This window comes from Lygodium microphyllum, chromosome 14 (assembly GCF_053477565.2).
Source record: "Lygodium microphyllum isolate KBCC chromosome 14, Lygodium_microphyllum_v1.1.10, whole genome shotgun sequence".
Lineage (NCBI taxonomy): Eukaryota > Viridiplantae > Streptophyta > Polypodiopsida > Schizaeales > Lygodiaceae > Lygodium > Lygodium microphyllum.
This window is the reverse complement of record NC_141148.1, coordinates 3,142,362-3,164,711: the sequence shown is the minus strand read 5'-3', so window position 1 is coordinate 3,164,711 and position 22,350 is coordinate 3,142,362. Positions and strand designations below refer to the sequence as shown.

The 22,350-nt window shown below is 38.6% G+C and overlaps 1 protein-coding gene across 1 annotated transcript; it reads right to left on the bottom strand.

Annotated features, from left to right (window-relative positions):
- Positions 1-20,453: 20,453 nt before the first annotated feature.
- On the bottom strand, positions 20,454-21,968 carry LOC148025265 (uncharacterized protein At5g48480-like). Its single transcript, XM_087692070.1, has 2 exons — positions 21,543-21,968; positions 20,454-21,053 (listed from the first exon to the last, which is right to left on the bottom strand). Exons 1-2 carry the CDS (start codon positions 21,842-21,844, stop codon positions 20,816-20,818), a joined length of 540 nt encoding a protein of 179 aa, XP_087548196.1. The 5' UTR covers positions 21,845-21,968; the 3' UTR covers positions 20,454-20,815.
- Positions 21,969-22,350: the final 382 nt, after the last annotated feature.

Here is a 22,350-nt window from a genome sequence, read left to right as displayed (position 1 = left end):
TCTCTTCTTCTCCTACTCTCCTTCTCTTCTTCTCTCTTCTCTTCTTCTCCTACTCTCTCTCTCTCTCCTTCTCCTCTTCTCTCCCTCTCCTCTTCCTCTTCTACCTCTTTTCCTCCTCTTCTCCTTCTTCTCTTCTTCTTTTTCTTCTCCCTTCTCTCTCTCCTTCTCTCCCTCTCCTCTTCCTCTTCTACCTCTTCTCCTTCTCTCCCTCTTCTTCTCTTCTCTCTCCCTCTCCTTCTTCTCTCCTTCTATTCTCTCCCTCTTACTACTCTTCTCTCTCTCCCTCCTTCTTCCTCTTCTTCTTCTCTTCTTCTTCTCTTCTTCTCTCCCTCTCTCCCTCTTCTCTCTCTTTCCACTTCCTCACCTTCTTTTTCTCCTTGACACGTCCAAGGCGCAATTCACGAGGCAGAGGAGGGTCTGCCTGCTGTCACTAGGGGGGAGGAATCAAACAGAAGGCCCAAAGGAGGTGGGCGCAGCTACTGCACGAGCGAGGAGGGGGGAGAGTCACTGATGAGAGCCCCAGGGCTGCGCAGCCGACAAAGGGAGAGGGTGAAGTAGCAGGGAGGGGGGCACTCTCTCTATCGACGAGGAGGGGGAGAGTGCTCCTTTTATAGGAGGGGAAGGAGGTGGGTGGCATGGCCACCCCTCCCACCTGGGGGGCTACATGACCCCACTTACACCACATCACTCCCTCTCTCTCTCTCCCCGACGTGCTGTCGGTGGGGAGAGAGAGGGGGAGTTAAAACAATTTAAACTAACAATAATTTTTTTAAAAAAATTAAGGGGGGGGCACAGGCATGTTACATAAAGTGTCAGATCCGCTTCTCTTGGAGAAAGAGCTGAAGGGGGAGTGCATCATTTTTGAAGCAAAGAAATAACTTATATTTTCATCGGAAGCTGGCCCCTCCTCTCCACCAATGAAAAAGCCAAGGAACAATTGAGAGTTCTTGTTGGCTATCGACTTTTTGTATCTACCATCACTAACAGCCATCACATGTATTTTTCTTGATGAATATAAGGTACTTTACTTTGTCCCTACAAATAAATATTTAATAAATAAATGTGTGGTTCATATAAGTGTGATGATAATGTGTGGTACATGAATGACGCATTCGCATACGTTAACATAATTCAACGCATAGTACTGCACTTGCGATTGTGCAAGTGTGACGATAATGTGTGGTACGTGAATGATGCATCCGCATATATTAACATAATTCAACGCGTAGTACTGCACTTGTGATTGTGCATAAGCAATAACGCAATTTGTATCCATGTGTATTATTACTTTTGATACGTTCATACGTTAAACAAAAATTAAGAGTCATGTGTTTCAAGAAACAAAATAAAACACCTTTACTCAATTATTTGAATTTAGTACACATTGCATGAGATATTATGTATATATAAATAAATATTCCAATGTGACAGAGTATACAAAACTTTTTGGCCTTCCAAGATGTTATCGCACTGTAACACTCATTACAAACCTTGCATCATTAATCTAGTAAACTATGGCGGAGTCCCCTTGCCATGTCGAAGCCAAATGATAAAGTTCATGTCTTTATCTATGATTGTGAAACGCTTTGCATGGATGGCCACAAGCTATGTATCATCGCGAACAAGTCGATGAGAAACCCCTCTACAACTGTTTGTAGGGCCTCCATAGCTATAGCATTCCACCTTCCTGCTGGTGGGCCATCCCGCACTCGTGCCCAAAATCTTCCCATCCCTTTCAGCTCCAAGTCTTGCATGACCTCTCGAACAACCTTATGAAAAGAACTTTTTGGGATGAGAAGCTCGTATCCGTGTTGGATTCTCCTTATCTCTCGAAGGGTGACAGTGCCCGGTTTCCATCTCCTCTTCTTTTGTGGTGGTCCTTGTGCTCTATGGGGAGCACTTGTTGCTGCACTAGAGGAGGCCCCACCTTGTGCTCCAAGTGGCGGGCCTTGGTGTGATGTCTTCCTAGGGTCAAAATGACAACATGCTTGCTTGGTGTGTGCCATGCAAGCTCAAGGAGGGCAAGACAGAGAAGAGACAGAGGTTGGGGATGTGAAAATGGCGGAAGAAAAGAAATGAAGATGTGAAAATAAGAAGAAGAATGAACTTTTAACCCATTTAAATCCCAAAACCGGGTTAAGGCAGCTTCATATGCATTGTCCATCATGTGATCGTAAATCCATAACCTTTTATCGAAATGCGACGAAACTTCACATGCGCATTCGTTAGGTGGCCAAGAGAAAAAAGTGCCTGCAGACCCCTGGTCCGAAGTCTGGCGTCTAGAGCCACTTTCCACCCCAGACGCTAGACTTCAGACAAGGGGTCTGCAGGCACTTTTTTAAAAAAAGGAAAAAATTGGGCTCTTGGCCACCTAACGAGTGCACGTGTGAAGTTTCATGGCATTCCGATATAGTATAGTATTTTAAAAATTATCCCACACCAAAATTATGGATGGATTGATAATTGAAAAATCAACATTGTGACTACTGGCCCTTAGAAACTTCGCACCACATAGACTATACAGAGGCATTAGGAGTAAAGTCTACAAAAAGAAATAGCAAATTTTTGTATGTTACTCCTATTGAAATTGACATTGCTAACAAAAACTATAAGTAAGAATTGAAAATACAGCGAAGATGCACAGTCAAAGTTGAGAGTGAAGGACAAGTGTAAAATTTTAATTCATATTTTAAGGGTGCATACAATAGTTTTACACTTGGACATAAGCATATGTCCAATGCACAAGGATAACACTATGCCAAAAAAGATAACATTACAAACTATGTTCATTCCATTGGAACGAATGCATCCTTCACTGCTTGAAGATTTCTTACAAGTTGGAAGTCCTTGGGAGTTACAGTGATGTGCTTCGCATGGTATTGCACAACGTTGAGCATCAATCATCAAGTCAACTAAAAAGGCCTCTGCAGCACACTGTAGAGCATGAAGACATTATTTTGTGAAGCAATCAAGTCTATCCTGACCTTGTGACAAAAACCACCTCTTGCTTTCTGTGCAGTAGAGGTCTTGCACAATCTCGCGAACAAGTCTTGAGAAGCTCGCCTTCAGAATGATAAGATCAAAAGAGCATTGATACCTTCTAATTTCTCTCAAGGCCACTGTACTTGGCTTCCACTTGCGTTTCTTGTGGAGATAGTGAGGAAGACACTTGTGAGGGCAGCTTGAGGAAGGTGGATTAGGTTGAGAAGGGGGTGCATCTGACCTAGTAGATGCTCCAAGGGGCTAAACACGATATGGGGCTCTGAGTGGAAGCTTATTTGCAACTACCTTAGACCTAGCCATCTTTCCTACACAAGAGATGTGAGAACTCAATGAATAAGATAGAAAGTGAAACCCTCTTTTATATAACCCTAAACTATGAGACTCATTCACATAGATGCATACTCTCTCTTTCTCTCTTAAACTATGAATTCCATTCACATTGACTCACATTGTTCATCTTACTATCTTAGCTCTCTTTGAACCCATTTTCTACCTTGTCGAAGCCTTGTTTCTAACCACTTGGCATGGTTTTCTTTGGCACTTGAGGCTTCATAGCGCACTCTTTTAGTGACATGACGTGATTCCATCATGTCTGCGATTCGTCAGTACTTTCATTTGCTCTCTTTTGTGAGAGTTTAGCTTCATCCACTACTATAATCCGATACCACCAAGATAGCAATTGAATCATTGGATTGCTACCATTCACCCCTCCACCATGATCAATTTTTCTTTGGTATGCACCATGCGCTATCCAATGTGAATTTTCCATCCCTTTTGTGGACCAAATTTTGATGCTTCCCTTTTCTGCAAAGTATGATGGCCCATGTGCCTCAAGGATATGCTACAAAGACACATATCACACATGAGTAAAACTATGCTCAATAGTTTATATAATTCATATAATTTTAAAATATTAACTTAGTACGCACCATGTAATGTGTGATAGAGCTTTTGCCCCATGCTTCCACCATGTTTTCATAGAAGCTATGCACAACATTGATAAATTCTTGCTTATATTCATTGTTAAACACCATCTTGCAAGGTAAGGGAGCCAATTTGTTAAGACTTATCCAAACCTTAGCTTTGGCCAATCTTGTTTTTCCTCCATTACTTCGATCATGAACTACAAAATGTAACTTGCTGCCTACGAACCATGACATTCCCTTCCTCATTGATGGGTATTGAGAGAAACTTCCTAACCTTTGCTCCTCCAAAGCAAGGATTTTTTGGCAAGTTATCAGATTTTCCTAATCTCTTCTCATCTTTTTCAATAGTCACTTGATGCTTGTGTAGCCCAATTTCTAATAGCACTCGCTCCACATTCCTACACGTTGCAATGGCTTCTTTTTCTGGTTGCATCCTATAAGCAAAGCAAATGTATTCATATACAAGTTTCTCCATGATTTTGACAAAAACATGCAATGAAAAAATGTGAATATGATCCGAGGGAATGTTGAAGATGGGCTTCCAAGTGGGATCTTCTCTATTACACACGTCGGTGCAGCACTTGTCACCTTTCGCCAGTTCTTCTTTCTGTCCTTTCCTTCCACCTTCTCTGTCAAGCAATATAGGCATGGATTCTTTGTATTTGCACCATTGGAGATTCCACACATGCATTTTAAAGTTTTCAAGTCTCCTACAAGATACCATTCAACCAAGTATTGGCCATACCCTTCAACCAAGAGCATCTCACCATGTACTGATGATCGATGATGCTTGGAATGCTTGTGTGCATAAAGAATTGCTATAGCACCTCAAATGTTTCCTTAGGAACTTCAAATTCAGCGAGCCACCACATATGGCGCTTAGATTGAACACTAAAGTTCCTTTGGTTGTTCTTGTCGAATTGTAAAGCTCTATTCATTAGAGTTACACTAACTGTTTCAAGCTTTACTCCTTTGACAACCTCAATTTCATCTATTTTTATAACAAACTACAATTTACCATTACATTCCTCAATAGACATATTGTAGTGTATTACCATTGCCGACTACACCTTATTCAAATCTAAATAGTAATTGTTGAGTTCGGTGAACTTCACCTCATATGCATTTTGGGTCCCAACCTTCAGTGTTTCCACACATTAAACATGCATGGGATCTCCTATCAGCTCCAAAACCTTTGTATTAAGTTGCCATCGGGCCTCTATTAGCTTTGAAGGTTGAGGAAGAGGCACGATTCTATTTCTCTTCAGCACAAGACCAAACCCAGCCTTCACACCTTTGAATATCTTTGAGTAAGTCGTTATGCTAATGCTGGCCCTATCACAAATAGATTGTGCATCCACAGCTAAGAACTCATTTGACACATCTTTTAATGTGCACTCAATCACCTTTTCCTTCACAGCCTTAAACTTAGGATTGCTCAAAGCGTTTTCCAATGTACTTTCCTTTAGCAATCTACTAATACACGATCCAACCTCACCCTCACCCATGTTCTCTTTCTGAGCTACCTTACATGCTTTGATACGTCACTTCCACTGGCCATTATTCACAATTAACTCATTGATTGGCTTCTTCTTTCGTTTGTGCTCCTATGTTAGCTTGTTGGTTGATCTTTCTCAAGTTGTCCAATTGTGCCTTTGCCTCCTCATATGAGATACCAATGTCATGGATAGTGTACTGTATTGAAATAATTTGATTGTTTTGTTGAATTATAGTGCCATTCAGCTGTACCACTTGTCCTATGAGCTGTTGTATATGATCATGGCAATTTTTTATGGTTGCTTGGCAAGTTGTAAATACTTTGAACGCCTGATCATTGAGCTGCCTAGTATAACCAAGTAACCCATTTTCACCCTCGCACACATACTTTAGCAAATTTGTGATTCCTGAGAAAGTTGGAGGTCTATTGTTGAAGGGGTCAATTGGGTACATTCCCCCATCAACCCACAAATCCACATGTTTCAATCCCATTTGCCTGTAACTCTGTAAAACCTGAGGGTTGACACTGGTACGCAGGGCTCTTTTGAATAATGGGTCATATTCAATCTCTACCTCAATATGCAGCTCCTTCTTTCGTGTATTCATTTTACTATTATTAGAAACGGGGAGTCTACTTGGTTGTCACAAGAGGTAGAGTGGAGATGCACAGAGAGGCACACAAAGGTGCCAAGGGAAAGGATGGTGTAAGTAATTCACTATGTTAATGAAGGTTGCATAAACATAGAGAAGAGGTTACAATAGAGCCATAAGAGAGTATAGATATGGGGGGAAATAGCTCAAAGGGTAGGGATGTCCAAGACTTTTTGTATTTTAGATATTTCTATTTTGCCTCCAAAAACATCTCCAAAAAACACGAAATTTGACCAGTTGGTTTGTTTTTTGACCAAAAGCTAAGATATAAAAAATGCCCAAAATATCTTAAACAGAACTTCCAAAATTTCATTTTCTTTGTTCTCGATTAAAAAATCAATTACCTCGTATCTACTAATCATTTTGCATTGAAAACGAAGTACCACACTCCCGTAAACTAACTCCTTTTCTAATATAAAATTTGGTTGAAAAGGACTTCTTGAATGAGGAGAGAGAAGGAATCTGAGTATATCTTTGTAGATAATATAAAAAAGGAAAAATGAGATTGCAAAAGTGGAGAGAGAGGAGGATTATTTTACTATTCTTCTCTCCTCTTTTCCTTGTTTTAAGGAGGAGGGAGTGCTAAAAGGCCCATTTGTGAGTTCATTTTTTTCCTAATGCTATCCCCCATCTTGATTTAGTTTGCAAAATCCCTCATCTAGCTTTTCAACATCATGTGAAGCTCTAGAGTTGTATATGCAAAAGGTATCCATATACACATGCAAGGATTTCCCAATTAAATGAGCAAATACCCAATTAACCCATCTTTAAAGGCTAGCATATGAATTCATCAAACAAAAAGGCATTACCCTTTAATAGAAACATCCCCAAGGAGTAATGAACTTTGTTTTTTTTTTAATTCTCCTCTACTATTTTGATTTGGAAATATCCAAAATACCCATCACACACATTATAGAGCTTATGACTTGCTAATTGATCCAAAATCTCATCCTAAACTGGAACAGGATAGTAGTCCCTTTTGGTCACAACATTAAGAGGCTTAAAATCAACGCATACTCTTCATTTTCCATTCTTCTTTGGTCTGATTACAATAGGAGATACCCATTCTACATCGTCAATAGGGTAAATGAACCTTGCATCCAACAATTTTTAAACTTTAGCTCTAAGTACATTTTATTGAATTGTACAAAGTTTTCTTAGCTTCTAAGCTACTGGTTTACATCCTTCTTTCAATTTGATGTGATGCACAATGTTATTGGTACCCCTAAACTATTAATACTCAACAACAAATAGCTTTGGATTTTTTGAAAGATGGCTGAATATTTAGCTCTTTCATCATTAGTCAAGTCATTTCCCAGCATTACTCAAGTCATTTCTCAACATGTTCATCAAGTTAGGTAGCCTAGCATGTTTCATCAACTTAGGTAGCCCAACATTCATTTTTTGTTGTTGTGTTACGCATTTCTTGTGCAAGATTTTATATTTTTGTCTCTTGTTTTGGTCCTCCAATTGACAATCCAAAGAAATCAATGTCTCTAAAAAGTAAACTAGCTTCATATTCACTATGCTAGAGCATTCTAAATCACTGGTCTCATCTCTTTCAGTATCACTTTCATATCCATCTTGAATGAGAAAATATATTTTCATATAAAAAATCACTCTCTTATGCTTGGGGCAGTCTTTGTCAAGGAGTGGACTAGAGAGGAAGAAAGAGAAGAGAGAGACTATAGAAGAGAGAGAAGACAAGGTGCAGAAGAGAGAGAAAGAGAGTGATGAGGAGAGAGAAATACTAGGAAAGGAGGGAGAAAGATAGAAAGAGAGAGAAGGCAGCCATGAAAGCTGAGAAAGAGAGAAGGTGAATGAGACTTGTATAATAATAATGATGTGCAAAAATCAAGTCCCTTACACCTTTTATACTGGCTAGTATAGCTGGTATTTTATCCTCATTATTTTATTTCCCCTTTCTTACATTCTATCCTCACATTAAGGTTTTTGCCCTCAAAAATAAGTTGGGTTCTTATTACAAAAAGATAATGAAGGAGCAACAAACCAGAGTACTACTCTGCTAATACAGACATTACAAGGGTTCTTATTACAAAAAGATAAGGAAGGAGCAACAAACCAGAGTACTACTCTACTACAGACATTACAAGGGTTATCCAATGGAATGGCAGGTAATTGTTGATGTATAAAGGGTCATTGATCAAGTATGATATATAGGTATGATTTAAATCTTGACCCATATTCTCTAAGAAGATGAAGGCTGCAAGCAGTGGATAGCATGTTGTCTACAACAAGACCTTGCTATAGTAAATATGAGATAAATTTTTGTAGAGAACTCTGATCAAGGTGTGCTACACATCAAAATGGAGCTCTTGGTAAGTGCTTTCAATCCATGTAGTTTGGGTTTGGCTATTTAGAGTTCAGAGTGAAATATGGTGTGAAACAATGAGTTGTGGCAATCTTCCTTGCACTAAAATATAGCCATAGATGACCAATCTTTATCCAAAACAGCCTACCAATGAGAAAAAAAATTCCCACAAGATGGATGATGGTCTAAATGAGGTCCCTAGGCAATCCATTAACCTCTTGGAAGGTATTCCATCATAACGATTATCCAAGAGAAGAGAATGGCCATCAACCACATAGTCCAATCCACCTAGATCAATTGGATACAATGAAGTATCTCCATAGTCAAGTCCATAATGACATCCATAATCTCCCAGATCATAGGGAAGCACAATGCCATCTTCATCTTCATGTATACCTAAATCATGTGTTACATCATCATCAGACATATCAGACATATACCAATCATTGTAACCATGATCAAGGAACTCATTATAAAATGTGTTCAATGGCTCTTGTAATCCTTGATTAAGTATAAAATGATGCTCAGGAAGATCATCATGAGATTTCTCCAAGAGTCTAAAACCTTCAGCATAACCATCTACATCTGTGAGTGCCTCATGTGATTCTTCAACTAATATGTCATCAACGTGTACATCTTGCTCTTCATTGTTCCCTTCTTGTACATCTTCTTGGTTATTGTCTTCTTCTTGTTCATCTTCTTGTTGACCATTATCCCCTCCTTGTTGTTCAAATTGCTCATTGCTATCTTCTCCCTCATCAACAACTTGAAAAGAATCATGAGGTATAAATTGATTGGGATATAGGATACCATGGTGGTTATCAACTTGCTAACGATCAAAGCTAAAAGAGTACGGATAAGCATGACCATTATCATCACATCCATAAGAACTAGGTTGCTGAATCAAGGAAGGTTCACATGTATAATCATGACTATGTTGCTGAAAAGATGGATGCTCAAAAGCATAAGCATGTTGCCCATAATAGCCATTGTGTTGCCAAGGTTTAGTGGAATGATACTCTGCATTATGACATGGTACATCATATTTGTAAGCACTAACATGTTGTCCAGATATACTTGCATACTGCTCATGTACATTTTCATGTTGTTATTGCCCATATTCATAAGATGTATGCAGATCATAGTATGTACCATCAGAATATCCATGTTGGCCATAAGCATAAGCATCAGGTGCATAATGCCCATGATAATACTCATCATGCTATTGATAATACCCATGGTGATGAAAATACATACTTGATTCAAGTCTTGCTCTATTTTCTCTGCCCCCCTTCACAAGAGCAATATATCGATCAATTAAAGCTCCAAGTTTATCAATATTAGCTTGTGTTTGAAGCCAACCTTGTTCAATAGAGTTGGAGCTACTAATCTCGCCATTGTAGTCAAGTTGCTTTCAAAATCTGAAAAAGCAAGCAAAACCAAAGATGACAGCAAGATCAATGTCTCAAGGTATGTTCAACAGTCCCAAATGTAGCACTAGAATTCGTCAACATAGAATTTGTCAACAACAACTAACCATCCATCCCACCTGAGACTAGATTGTTTCTTACAGCAAGGTCCTAGTTTTTCCTTCAACTCAAAACCGCTAGTGGGGTCTTATAATTAATTGTTGGCCTTCTAGCATCCATGTCCCCTTGCCGTGATGAGTTATTTTCATGAGTTGAATGTAGAAGAAGTCATGCATCTTGTTTTTGCAAAGGCTTGAAGCTTATGAGTGCAAGAACCTCTTATACTAAGGCTTGAAGTTTCATAATGCATTTTACAAGAATGTCCAATTCAAATCTATTATCTTCACAACCAAACAAGCTCTCCTCATACTGAAATTTTGTCACTGATCTAGTCTAGGCTAAGCATAAGCTTGGGAATAGGAATGCAGGATTTGGAAGCTTTGGTGGCATCTCATGTGTCGAAAACTTGACTCCTTAATGAGAGAAGCAGAAATAATGAGAGAGATCCATCATAGTTCATCTCATCTTGTTGATCTCATCCTATAATTCAGAATCTTCAACTACAAGTAGTTCACAAAGTGTATCTCCAAGGGTCTCATTATTCAAAGTAATTGGGATCCATCATAGTTAATCTCATCTTCTAATTTAGGTTTTGAATTGCAAGTAGATCACTGGCATGGGCTGTCATGCATCTTCTACTGGAAGACAGATTGAATGTACATATGTAGACCTTGAATCCTGCATTCCTACTCCAATTCTATTGTCTATTATTGGTTATGCAAATGCACCCCCTAATAGATTTTCTTCTTCAAAATTATGATCGGATTGGACATGCCAAGGCAATGGATTATGACAGCTTTGTAGAGTGTGGCCTTATTGTCAAGGGATTAATTGAAAAGTTCAAGGAACAAGATACACATTTGAATGGGTATGCAACTATGGATTATCAAACCTTCATGCTTATGGTTCTCCCCTTCATAGCTGCATGATGTTTGTAAAAAACTTCTTTGCACAACATGAGTGTTAATGTAATTTGTTCAATGCTTTATAAAGATAAGAAAAACAATTACCAATGCAGCATCTGCAAAAGCACATTTGTGCTAGCACATCATCTATGTGGTGTGGCCACCACGGGCATAGACAACATTTGTCCTGAGTTGTACATGAATGTCAAATAAGCACCACTTCGTGCTCTGGGAAATTCCCTCTCTTGTTATTCATTTCATTAAACGGATGGGCTGGAGGCTGCGAGACTAAGGGCCATTGTAGATTGCAATAAAAACTTGTCTTTGAATCCTAATTGCATGAAAGCACAGAGTGTGAGGGCCTCTTTGTATGAAATGGTGAGTTTTTTTCAGAATGCCTGTTGGATTTGCAGCAATTGAAAATGATCTATGAAGCTACTCTTCAATATCAAATGTTGCCTAAGCCTCACTGGACTATGAGACAACATAACACCTTAGACATTGATTTACCAGGTGGTTTGGAGCACGTAAACACTAAAATTGCTTCTGCTAGGAGAAAATTAGCCAGTGGGTGGATGTCACCTTCATGCCCCATACAATCCTTGGCATGCCTTATGATTGCAAAATTGAGGATGTGGAAAAGGCGTACCTTCTCATCTCTCTTAAACACAAGCTAGAAAAAGCCTTGCAGTTCCTTGACCATTGCAATTTTGTGGATGGTAGGGATATAGACACTGTGAAGGAAGAAGCTAGAGCTTTTGCTATGAGGCTTTCTAATTTGATATGCAAAGCCTATACATAGCTTATGTCCTCCACTCTGGACTTGGATGGAGTGTAATAGCTCTTCCAACCAGGAGAAGGACTCCCCAACAACACACAAGTCCACTTCTGAGATTCAAGATTAGCATGTTACCTCTTGCACTTGAGACTGTTCAACACAGAAGATTAGGCATGCAAGCTATTTGTGGTTTGGATTGGGCCTTGGATAAGGAAAAATCCTTTCTTTAGCAGATTTCTCATTCCAACAAACTTTACTTGATCATCACAAGTGACTCAGTTTGCAGTGAAGTTTGAGAAAGTTAAAGACACACAAAATGGTCTTTTGAATGCTCCAAGACTGATGTCCACTCTCCAGTCTTCAATGATGCTTGTCTTCAATGTTGCATGCCATGTCTATCTTCAATGTTGCAGGTTTTCAATGCTGCCTGCTATGTCTGTATACCTGTGTACCTGAAGTTCTTGGATTTGTGTGGGTGAAAAGGGAAAACTAAACAAAATATGACCAACTGGATCAAGAACCTAAGAAGCTCTGATACCACTCATTAGGGAGTGGACTAGAGAGGAAGTAAGAGAAGAGAGAGAATATAGAAGAGAGAGAAGATGAGGTGCATAAGAGAGAGAAAGACTAGGAAATAAGAGAGAAAGATAGAAAGAGAGAGAAGGCAGCCACGAAAGCTGAGAAAGAAAGAAGATGAAGGAGACTTGTAATATAATAATGATGTGCAAAAATTAAGTCCCTTGCACCTTTTATACCAGCTAGTGTAGTTGGTATTTTATCCTCATTATTTTATTTCCCCTCTCTTACAGTCTTGATGTAGGAGAAAATTGTAGGATGGTTTAGACTTGTCTATTATGCTAGTCATCAAAGGTTGAGAGCAACAGAAAAGAATTATAACATAAGAGAGAGAGAAGCTTTGGGTATAATCTTTGCATTGCATAAGTTCCATCACTATTTGTGATATTTCATGTTGACCACCAAGATTTACTATATTTGAGTAATACACCATAGTTGATAGGGAGGTTAGCTCAATGGATGCTCTGTTGACAAGAAATATCCATGCATCCATAACATGTGTAATCTTTCACATTTGATAAACATACAACCCCCACATGCTTAGTTGTGGTCCTCCCTATTCTGATACTAACTAGGCCATGCCATTGTCTCCTCAAGGATGAACTCATTTGTAGCAATTGTCCATATGTAAAATCAGCCTCTTGACTTGTAAGATCCTCAAGTAGGTTGTAAGGAACTTGATTGCAACTCCCAAGAAAATTTCCCCATTTGAATTTTTCTTCTTTGTCTAGTCCACAACCTATTTTCCTTACTTCATTATTGCTATCCCTTGAGCTTTAGTTTCAATATCCCTCTCTCAAACTCTCATCAGCTAACATCCACATTTTCCCTATCATCAGACATATTGGTTTCAATTAGATTCATACCAGATGGGCTTTCATAAGGTTTTCTTTCCAATTGTTGCTTAGCAGGTTCTAGTTGTCGTCATTCCTATTGCAATCTCTCATTATGCCTAGCATTCCATTGTTGCATGGGATACATCTCCCCTCATGTTCTTCTTTAATATAGACAATTAGGGGCAACATGTCCTCTTTCCCTACAATTGAAGCATTCAAAGTTCTCCCACATGTTCTTGGGAGGTCCTCTAAATCCCAGTTGCAGCAAAGATTGCCTAGCTTGCAACATATTCATGTTTAATTTTAGATTTGCCAACTGTTCTCATAATTTATGAATTACATCATCATCAAGTTTCCGCTTACCTTATTGTATACCATTTTCAAGTCTTTCAAATACCCTGGCCAAATTTATAGCTTGCTATGCTGCATTTCCTATAGTGATATCAAACATGTTGGGCATTTGAATTATAGTTGCAAGAATATTTATTGATTGTTCTAACCTTATTTGCAACTCCCTTTTCTTTTGTTTAACTATTTTAAATGCATCCTCAAATGAATTAGGATCTTTTCTCTAATTTCAAGTGTGAGTAAAGAAATAAATTTATCATTTTTCAAGAATATGATTAGAGTTTGCTCCATGCCCCGTGTTATCTCTATCCATCTCTCTTAAAATCTCATAGAAAATTTAGACAATTCCTTATTATTTTCCTAAAACATTATTTCCAAATATTTCCACATACTCTCAGTTAAACTAGTTCTAACCTCATTCCGCATTGCTTTTGTCTCCTCATTCAATGAATCCCACCAAAGTCTTGCAAAACCTTCAAGTAACACATCAATTATTCGAAGTTTATTAGCATATTTGTATCTCTATGATCCTTGTAGGCCATCCATTCTAAATTCCTATTACACTTATTTGCATCCTCATTTTTAGTACCAGAAAAAGGTTCCTACCCAATCGCAACTATGCTTGAGTTTGTGTACAAGTTGGTTTCCAAACCTTACACTTCCCAATTGATATGATAGATCCTCAATGGGGGCACCAATCTATGGTAGGTGAATTGGGTGGTCAGCCTCTATCGACTCCCAAGACAACATCACAGGATAAAAGCTAAGAATCTCTCTTAATAAAGGTATTGTAACCAACACCACAAAAAGCAAAACAAGGTCCTTTGTATCACTTTCTTTCCATTGAGAGCTCAATCTAGCCTTTTAACAATTCAAATTTTTAGATTTTTATATTTCTATTTTTTTAGGAGCTATTAACCCACTACGGGGAACTACCATTGTGAAGTTGTGAGCACTAATGCAGAGATTGCATAGTTGCAAGTATCAAACTACCTCTTTTAACTCCAAACATGTATTTCAATGTGAAAAGGCATATATCTCAATATACTCTTCTTTGATAAAGCACTACAATGCTTCAAGACCAGCTACAGGGCTGCTGCTATGGAGTTGTAAGTATCGCTATGGAAACTATAGGGTTATAGGTAGCGAACTACCACTTCTAATTCTAGATTTGTATCCCAATGTAAAAATACATATATTTCAACATATTCTTCCTTGATAAAGTACCATAAAGCTTTAGAATTTGTAGAACTTCAAGAGATGAAAATTTTCAAACTATGAAAGTGTTAAACATAGCCATGCAAGAAATCCTTTCCAATCCCAAAAAAACCTACAAATTTATTACTTCCACCTCTGTAAATTCTTCAAATTCTCCCACTTACTCAAGTAGCAAATTCAGTCTTAATAATAGTACATAGCCTTTGTAACATATCAATCCCTCAACACTAAAATTTACGTTTCCCTTTTCTCATTGTTGATGAGAAACCTTTGGCATGTGATATACACCATCAATAACATAGAGGAAAACAACCTTCATGCTCTCTCACTAACAACAATACCTCAAACAAAAGACTGCACTCATTTTGTTTCCTACAATAGGAGAAAAGGAAAGAGAGGTTGAAGAAAATCCTCCCATGCATAGTCAAAGAATAGACAAATTGCCACAATTCCTTTCCATGACTCCATCTTTAGCACATCACCATCAAGCTTTGAACTCAATAAAAACTCAATCACCTATTGCAGGTTTTTTTTCTCCTGAAGCTATGTTTTTCACCCCCTTCTAACATCTCCCAAGTTTTTTCTATTTATTAAGGTTCATTTGCCAAGTGAAAAACATGCTACTAAACACTTAAAAATTCTACTCAATGTCAAAAATACCATAGTGGAACTGCAAATCCTACCAGTAAGACAACACTTTTTACAATAGGAATAGACTTTAGAACTAAGTAACAAAAACACATGGTAAGAATGTGAGTTACCACACTTAAGAACACCATCCATTAACACAACTCCTACTATGGATAAGCAGTGGAAAGTCATAGTAATTGCATTTACTTGTTCAATTTGTCTACATGTGATGACATGTCCATGGTTAAGCATTTTCATACACCAATGTAGCAAAGAAAAGCTTGTTTGCAAGCTTAAAAATAGTCTTTAAATTATACCACTAAAGCTGAGTATGTTGCATGCATAGAGTTATGGAAAGAAGCCATATGGCTTACTCATCTAGTGTGAGGGAAGCCACATGTATAACTTACAAGGCTTTCCCAGGGTTGGAGTAACGATAAAACCTCCAATTCTCAAACAAGAAACTATGTAGTAAGACATCACCTACAAAGAAACGTGCAAAGCATGGTAGTCTATAGAGCACATTTCAGTTGTACCTTATAGAGCATGACACAATCTAGTTCTTTTCTTCCTATGATCTAGTTAGAACTTGAAAGAAATCATGACAAAAAATAAATAAGTTGTAGAGTGTGATGAGCTTGATAAGTACTTGAGAACCATTTGGCAAACACATCTTTAGTTGAGACACGTTGCGTGAAGTATAAAAATAGATTGGATGTAACAAAGCCATAGAAACAAGGATAGAGAGAATGTGTTTGTCCTTCTACATGCACTACTCCAATGGAGAGAATGTGTTTGTCCTCCTCAAGCTATAATTTCCTTTGCTTGGACTCAAGTCTTTGAGTTCTTTAACTTCCTAAACTCTTAATCTCAAGTAAAAGCTCAAATTTATACTTATATATTTAGACTACCTGAATGGATAGCCACAATTTGCACCTTGTTATATTGTGATCCAAGTGGTAAAATATGCTGGACTAATTAATCCATGTGCAATACAAAGTTGTGCATGTGGTGTCCATATCCAAAATAATAGGTATAGTTTCCTCTAGGAGCCTACTAAGGTTAACCCACTATAGACATACAAAGCCCACATGCAAATAATCGGGCTAATTGTCACCAAGAGATCAAAGAAGCCAAGACTTCTTATGGGAGATCAAACCACACACTAATGCCTTGAGGTTTTGACCCACCATTTTTAGGAATGATCACGTATTAATTTAGTGACATTGATTCTTTTATATTATTAAGGGAAATCTTGGCATCACAAGTATAAAATTATCGATGATCTAATCAATGAGATTAGTATGTGTATCCTTTAAACATGTTAATAAATGACCTTTGTCTACAATCAAGTGTGCAAGATGTGCATAAAAGTTGTGTTTTAATACCTGGACAATTTACAGGTCCGTGATTTATCCATAATTATCATACCTATTTCAATATTTGGCTATGTGGCTTTGGCTCACTTCCTTCCAACAAAGTAGAATCTTTTACATGTCAAAGACATAGGAAAACTTGATAGGACCTTGAACCACTCAAGCATCCTTGAGATATCTCACTCACTCCACCTCTCATGAATGTGAGCATGCATGCATGCATGCACATGTGTAATGCACAAACTTGCATATACACATGCATACACACTCACACACTCGCTTGCTTGTTCCCTCACACTTATTTTCACTCTAACTTGGAATCTTTGAATTTCCTTCTAGTTGAATTTTCAACCTCTTTGTCTTCTTAAGGATTTGGGATTACTTCAAACAACATAGCTCTCTTCATCAAGAACCAATTGTTCAAACAATCACCTCTTCCTTTGGAGAGGCTTTTTCCATCCTCTTCTAAATTCATCATTTTCATGTGGTCTCAAAAAGTGTGCATACCTAACTTTAAGTTCTTCACTTGGAGTCCACTTTGCGTGCGACTAAGGTTAAGATAAAAACAATATTTAAAATGCAAATCTCTTACAAGGACCACCTTAATATGCTCAATTACCTAATAAAGATGGAGAAATAACATGTAAAATGCAACCCTCTTTTGAGGACCACCTGATTAGGTCTAATTACCCACCAATAAAGATGCTTGATGGTTGGCATTGAAGATCTCTTTCTCCTATTATGATTATTGGTTTAGTTGATTAAATAAGTAATTTGATTATTATATTTTGTGTATTTGTATTTATGATCCTTCACCACATGCTCGTGACTATGTGTGAGTACGTAGCACTCGTCATATTGTGCTAGGTGGACAATCAGAGAATTAATATGGTTCGTATTTTTGGTGGGAAATTTATTAGATTGGAGATTAAAGGAAATTATGATTTTTATATCGAAAGTGCTAATTCAATTTTGTGCAATTGGGTTAAACAATTTGTGGTTTAAGGATCAATTTCAATAACATTGGTATAAAAGCAAGGAAGTGACGAAAGGACCTGTCGATCACTATTAGTCATGGTTTCTCCATGAGCACAAGGATATCCCTCATCACTATCATTCCCCTCATCAAGAAATCTCCATTTTGTCTATTGTACAATCTTCTTGTCTAGTGGTCTATGGCTTCTAGCTTCTTTCTCCTATTTAATTTGGGCATGCACTTCTTTCTTTTGTCGAGGTAACATAATTCATATTCTCTCCTTCCTTACAAACAAGATGCTATCCTTATTTGTGCAAGCAAGAGGATTTTAGTTCTTTCAAGGAGGCCTTACAAAGGCTCCATAGTTATTATATATATTTTCAAAAAATATTGTAGATTGTATTGTCCTTCATCTCTTCATGGCTATTGTCTAAGCAAGAGTGGAGAGAGGGGTAACATTGAACCACTCAACCACATCTAACCAAGCATGTTAGCCACTAACGACTTGCCTACATAACCAGGTTGTTTACCAAGTAGGCAAACCACCACCTCCATAAATGTCTATAGTACGGCGGGGGGACATAATCTTTAAGCCTCCAACTCCCCAAACATCATTATTGATAGCCAGAGGGGGACCTCTAAACTAAGCCCTTCAAGGCTTAACTTTTAGCCTCATAAGGCATAATGAATATTATTTTCCCCTACCCAAAATTACTCTTCAATAGAATTGCTCTCCCATAACCTAATCGAAGTCACACATGTTCTACAAGAACTTGAACAATAACGAACCCAAGCATCCCAAGATAAGTATGATCACATCGCACACATCCTTCATAGTGTCTTTGATGCATAACAAGCCCAAGAGGAGGAAAGAATCAACCATAAATCCTTTTCAATTTACAAAATTTGATGGCAAAAAATTTTAAAAAATCTTTTTGTCATGGCTTAACTATCAATTTGATGACCATTTTCCTAAAGAATCCTTCGCTAAATAGAATAATATTAAATGTGCTACTAACTTCCTCTTCGATAAAGCTTCTCTATGGTGAAATATTATCCACCATAATGCAAATATATCAACTAGTTGGGATGATTTTCAATACTGGGTAAACGAAGCATTACTACCACCGCAATTCCATTTTACATGCTAGCCACAACTAGGCAAATCTCTCATGGCAAGATGGAGACTAGCCACATACACTAATAGTGTCTACTTCATTTGCACGTGTTGGAAGAAGCTGTTGAGGATACACTCCAAGGAAAGTATAAAGATGGCTTGTTGCCATGAGTTCAAGAAAAATTAAATACCCTTCAACCTTCTTTGCTCTACAAATCTATCACTTATGCATTTTTACCTGATGGATTTGAAGTATAATATAACTAAATGTGTATTGAAGTGCATTGTTTGTCAAGCCATTAAACATAATCATGGAAAATCCTATGGTTTTCTTATACTTTGCCTGTATCTAATGGACCATGGTAACAAATCTCCATAGATTTTATTTCATAAGTACCTTAGCTACAACGCCACGATGGTTTTAGGCAAAAATGATAATCCATGGGTTCAAGCTAAGGTGAAGCATCACCTTTCCTAGAGTAGCGCAAACCAACTTGAGCCCATCAAAAGTGACTACGAAGTTTGAACCAATGCTTGTGCCACAATGGAGACAAGGGTTTTAATTGCAAAGGCTTTGTAGCTCAAGCAATCCTACCAACTGATGTTCACCCATGATATGTGAATATACAATCCAATGCTTCAAGAGGATTATCTAGGGCTGCATACCATCCATCCTTCTTATCAACCCAACAATTAAGCCTAGAGCTTTAGTAACTAATGACTAAATGTTGGCACCACTACTAGTCTCTTACTTATTGAGATGGTATCCCCTACAATTCATGGGACCACTTTGGAGCTCTTGCTTGTCCATAGAAACTTCCCAAAAAGCTGCTCAACCCTTACAAGATAGAACTCTTGCTCAATGCAAGCAACGAGGATAAGCACACTATTGTAGAGGTGAGGAGGGATTTCAAAATTGTCAAACTACTTACAAGGGGGCATCCCACCCCTTTGTTGACCTTGAACATTAGTTTGTCAAGGTACCACTTAATTCCTACTTGGTGAGGTCGACCCCTATGGGACACCTAAATCCTTGACACTCTCCAAGCTTCACTATCTTGAAAGTCTAAGCTTAAACCCTAAATACTTGACACACTCCAAGCTTCACTAACTTAAGCAACCACTGCTCAAACTCCTTCCACAAGAGGTGCAAGAGTTGGTTGATTTTTGAGGCAAAGAGGTCAACAAACTTCGCAGAGATATCCATGAGTGCATCCAAGGACTTATACACAACCACCAAAGCAAGTTGTTAAATTGTTCATCGATTCCATTTTTTCTCATCATGTTCTCAATATGATTCTTTTTCATCAAAATGGTTATTTTTACTATCAATTTTTTGTTATACTTTCTCAATATCTAAGTGCAAAAATGGACTTCACGCTTTATTTTCACCCCAAGAGCAATGGACAAGCCCAAAAAAAACCCTATTAGTATATCGAGGCTTTTCTTTTGTATACTATATTGAGGCTATAATATAGCTCATTGATGTTGTAATCAAGAGATTTAGGTCCTTGCAAAGTGCTCTTTTTTTTTTTGGGAGTAAATCGCTAATAGAATAGTTTCAATTTTAAGTTTTGAGTCCACGAAAATTCAAGTTTTTTATTTGTCGGATATGCGACTTTAGGCATCTTGTTTTTGTTCCTACCTCATCATAACTAGCATGTCAGCACTAAAAACTGTGTCTCTAAGTATCAGCGTGGGAACCTCAACTTGAATATGAGTATGTAAACATTTTACCCAACGTATAATCATGATCACCTTAAGACTTGCCATTTTTACAAGGTCTTCGACGAATTTTACAACGCGGTTGACATTGAAGCTTAGGTGTTCAGACAATAGCAAAACAAGCAGCCTGATACGCATTCAGCGCCCGCGTCTAGGCCTATTAAGACAACGAATTAAACGACCAAAAGTCGACCAACCATAAAAAGGAAAACTGAAGAGAGACAAAGCAGAACATCAAAAAACTTGCTTCAAAATTCCCAGCTATTTTAGCTGCGAAATGGTGATACCCCCAAGGTCTTCGTTCCTAGCTTTCTACGTTTTTTTTTGTAATGAGAAACCGTGCTACGTAAACACTATATTGCTGTGAACTACGATTTTTCTCGTCTTTCTTTTCATGAACCTACTGGCGGTTCCTCCACAATAGGGGCCTCCATCTCTCCTGTCATACTGAGAACGGTGCCAAGAGCCCATACAAAGCCATATGGATCCATAATCTTAGCATGGCCACCTTCCAGGGGCTGCAATGGCTTAGCTCCTGCCTCGATAGCCTGCCCATACGCTTCTTGGAGCTTGTCTGTGATCAGATTGAACATAGCACTAGTACCGTTGAGAGAAGATGGCGACTTCACACTGCAAGGGGAAAAGGAGAGAGAAATGTCAGGATCTAGTAAAGCATATCGCATCAAAGAGCAGACAAGACCAAAATGCTCATCAAAATGCAAAAAGAAAAGGCGAGACCCCTACAGGCAAGCATTGTAGAGCGAGAAGCATTTCCTGAAAATCACTTGAAAATTTGGAATACAACGTTATAGTTTGCCCCAGTAAAGACGACATTCGAGCAATTTAGTAAAGGTCCCCCATTTCAGCGATAGAATCCCTGAAGTACAGTGATTAGCCATCCAAAGTTGAAGGGAGACCTATGCTCTCACTACAGGAAAAACCTGGAGAAACGTGTTGTTACTTGCGGTGACACAAAAAAACAAAAATTTACCGTGGCAATGGTGAGAGAGAACTCAGACAGACACATAAGACACGGGGGGGGAGAGAGAGCAAAAGAAACCTATATAAAGGGACACAAAGGGCCAAACCAAGCGAGTGCAAAGGAAAATATATACATACTTCATCGATGTACAGTCTTCGGCTTCGTCGCAGAGCATGATTTCGACTCCGCCGAACTGGAGATGAGCATGGAGGACGAAAGGCTGCTCCTGCTCGGCCTTCCGCTTGGAATACGTGGTCTTGGCCACCTCCACAGCTCCGAAAGCTCGCTTGTAGAAGGCTATGGCGTCGACGGCCACGGGAGCCTTCACCACCAGGTGAGGCACGCAGACGCCGTAGCCAGGATAGCGGCCAGCAGCTGCAGCAGTTACAGCCTCCTCGTGGTGCCCATTGATCTTGAGAGAGAGCTCGGGAGCGGCCATGAAGAAGAAGAAGAAGGAAGTAAAAACCTTACGGCGATGGCCAAATGCAGCTCCTCTCTCTCTCTCTCTCTCTCTCTCTCGTGAGAAAAAATGAAGGCGCGACCGCACAGAGAGAGAAGTAAACTGGTTGGTGGCTTTCTTGGCTTGTTAATTTTCGTAACACTTCTTCACACACAGTCCTATGTAGGAAGGCACTTTCACACAAAGCTTACGGACGTCACACTCTCACATCCTTAGAGGACATGTCACATATCACAAGCCTTGGAGAACATGTCACATGTCACTATAATGAGTTACATGACATTAGAGGAATTTCCCATGGAGATTTCGACAAGGGACATGAAATGGGCACGAAAGTTTCAAATACACAACGCAAAGTTTGGAAACACCCTCCCACATTGTTAATGATAACTAGGACTAGGATGCCCGATGCAACCAATGATGTGTTTATGGGAGCAATAAAAGGAGGAACTTAGAAAAGTCCATGACGTCCTATCATAGGTGAT

What these genes read in the sequence shown, in the direction of transcription:
- LOC148025265 (XM_087692070.1), bottom strand. Translation starts at nt 21,844, where the DNA reads ATGGCCGCTCCCGAGCTCTCTCTCAAGATCAATGGGCACCACGAGGAG. An exon ending in GAAGACTGTACATCGATGAA is followed by an intron (nt 21,054 to 21,542) that starts GTATGTATATAT and finishes TTCCCCTTGCAG; the next exon opens with TGTGAAGTCGCCATCTTCTC.